The sequence below is a fragment of the Borostomias antarcticus genome, assembly GCF_949987555.1.
Source record: "Borostomias antarcticus genome assembly, chromosome: 24".
Classification (NCBI taxonomy): Eukaryota; Metazoa; Chordata; class Actinopteri; order Stomiiformes; family Stomiidae; genus Borostomias; species Borostomias antarcticus.
Genome location: NC_140257.1, coordinates 5,312,897 through 5,315,396, shown reverse-complemented (window position 1 = coordinate 5,315,396; position 2,500 = coordinate 5,312,897). Strand labels below are relative to the sequence as shown.

The 2,500-nt window shown below is 44.5% G+C and overlaps 1 protein-coding gene across 1 annotated transcript in view; it reads left to right on the top strand.

Moving 5' to 3' along the window:
• The window catches only part of myo10 (myosin X), a 109,923-nt gene that overhangs the window by 73,823 nt on the left and 33,600 nt on the right, over nt 1-2,500 (top strand). Inside the window, 6 exon segments of the mRNA XM_084457845.1 lie at nt 43-189; nt 501-601; nt 946-1,012; nt 1,134-1,226; nt 2,094-2,162; nt 2,403-2,485. Of these exon segments, the coding sequence (XP_084313971.1) occupies nt 43-189; nt 501-601; nt 946-1,012; nt 1,134-1,226; nt 2,094-2,162; nt 2,403-2,485 (560 nt within the window).

Sequence of the window (2,500 nt, the reverse complement as noted above, 5' to 3'; positions counted from 1 at the left end):
CTTCCTTTTTCTAACATGGTGATGTCATTTCCTGTGTGCCAGGCGGTGGATTCCAGAAACTCCATGGCGATGGCACTTTACTCCCAGTGTTTCACCTGGATCATCCGCAAACTCAACAACCGCATCCGGGGTAAAGAGGACTTCAAATCCATCGGGATTCTGGACATCTTCGGATTTGAGAATTTTGAGGTAGATGTTCTAAGCATTCATATCAGCAGCTGTTCATCCATACCTGCAGTCCATCCATCTGGTGCTGCTTGGTTTCTGTATCTGCTGTGTCACATGATGGGCCGTGTTGAACCTAGTTTAATGAAAAAGGCCGCAAGCCAAGATAGTGAGCAGGAACTAGCAGTAATGCGTGAGCTATAAACCATGCCTTCCATGTCTGGGTGTTGCTGTCTCCTTCAACGGTGTCCATGCCCTAGGGAGGGTCAGGGGTCAGGGGTCAGTCCACTGCCTCTCTGGCCTCTCTCATATCTGTCCGTCCATCGGTCCCACAGGTCAATCGCTTCGAGCAGTTCAACATCAACTATGCAAACGAGAAACTTCAGGAATACTTCAACAAGCACATCTTCTCGCTGGAGCAGCTTGAATACAACAAGTACGTATGGATACAGATAGTGCATGATATGTGGGCTGTTATTTTAGTGATGCGTCGCCGAGTCTGTACCTGGTTCTTTGTATATGTTCTGTATGTGTTCTTAGCCAATAGACAAACATTTCCCAGGAGCTTGCTCGATCGTCTCGAAGAATTTTTACAGCTCACTTTTCTGGCCCCTGGGTGAAACTGTTTTTTTGCTTCCCTCTGGAATATGTAGAGGTGGGACCTATGCCCCCCCCCCCACTCCCCACCCCATTTCTCTCTGTAAAGCACATTGTGTTGCCTCTGTGTATGAAATGTGCTATACAAATAAAGTTTGATTTGATTTGATGGTTCTTCATCAGGGAAGGCCTGGTCTGGGAGGACATCAACTGGATGGACAACGGTGAATGCTTGGACCTGATCGAGAAGGTAAACCATCCACGCTTACAACACCAAGATATCTCCCCGATGTTGGCAATATCAGCTAAAAAACATTCAACGTGTGAAAGTCCGGGCTGTAGTTTGGTATGTTGATCTCTCCCGTCTGTAGAAACTGGGTCTGCTAGCCCTGATGAACGAGGAGAGTCACTTCCCCAAAGCCACTGATGACACGCTCCTGGAGAAGCTCCACACCCAGCACTCAGTAAGCCACCTCCTTCTGACACATGCCCGTTTATAGGTCACAAATATCATAAAAGACTAATAGAAACGTTATGATATTGAGTATGTGATTTTAATCACACATCTCTGTCGTGTGTGAGAGCAGCTGTTTATCGTGTCCTATCATATCAACAAGGATTTCGACGAAACACAATTAACATCACGACTGTACCGTCAATCAAAGTCCACCTTTTGCTGTTTACATGGACAGCCACATCGCTGCAAATCCTACCTAGGCAGGATGGCAAGACTCTTTTTTCTAAATGAATTCTCCCAGATACACCGCAACCCCCCACCGTTGAATCTTTGTGCACTCGCTTTAGACTTTTCCAGCAATAACAGGAACCATGTGTTTTATGATTTTCATAGCCGGGATGTTAACTGCTGTCGTTATACAAAGGCTAAATCTTTAATGTTCTTAGCATCTGTTGCTAGCTGGGCCTGGTATGGCTCCCTGTTAGTGAATTTGGCTAACCGCCTTTTACCCCAGTTTCTGGCATTCGCTAGCATTAGCTTCTAACACAAACAGCTTGCTATGATTTAGCTCCCAATGTAAAGAACCGCTGAGTCATATTTGGATTCTAAATAAATCACTTGTTAATATTCCAATACATTTTCACAGCTAGATTTCTTTATGGGTCTGAAGGGCCTTATTATGTAGAGTTATGATAGAATAATGGTTCATAGTTGATCTGTAGAACATTTCATGACTGGGAGATATCCAATTCTTTACGAGGTTTTTAAGCAGCAGTGTGTGACTAAATCACCTCCAGGTTCCTCATTACTAATGGAATATCATGGCTTGTATATGGATTTTGTTGTGACTGATATCACTTTTCTCATATTGCAGAAAAACCCGTTCTATGTGAAGCCTCGTGTGGCTGTGCACTACTTTGGAGTGAGACACTATGCAGGAGAGGTGAGGCCTTCGGAAAGGACAGTTGTATTATCGGCCGTGGAGAAGATTGACAACTTTTCATTTACAAATAATTAAAAAAGAGTCATCATGAAACTCAATGTCTATTAAATGTATTTTCGAAAAGATGAATCAAACATATGTGAATGAAAGGACAGTATTCATATCACTGCATCCAGTACACCCTCCTCAGTGAGCATGCAGTCCAAGTCATTTATCTCTCTGGCGCCCCCCTGTGGTTAGGTGGTGTATGACGTCAGGGGCATCCTGGAGAAGAACAGGGACACGTTCAGGGACGACCTCCTCAATGTGCTGAGAGAGAGCAGGTGAGTGGAGAGTGA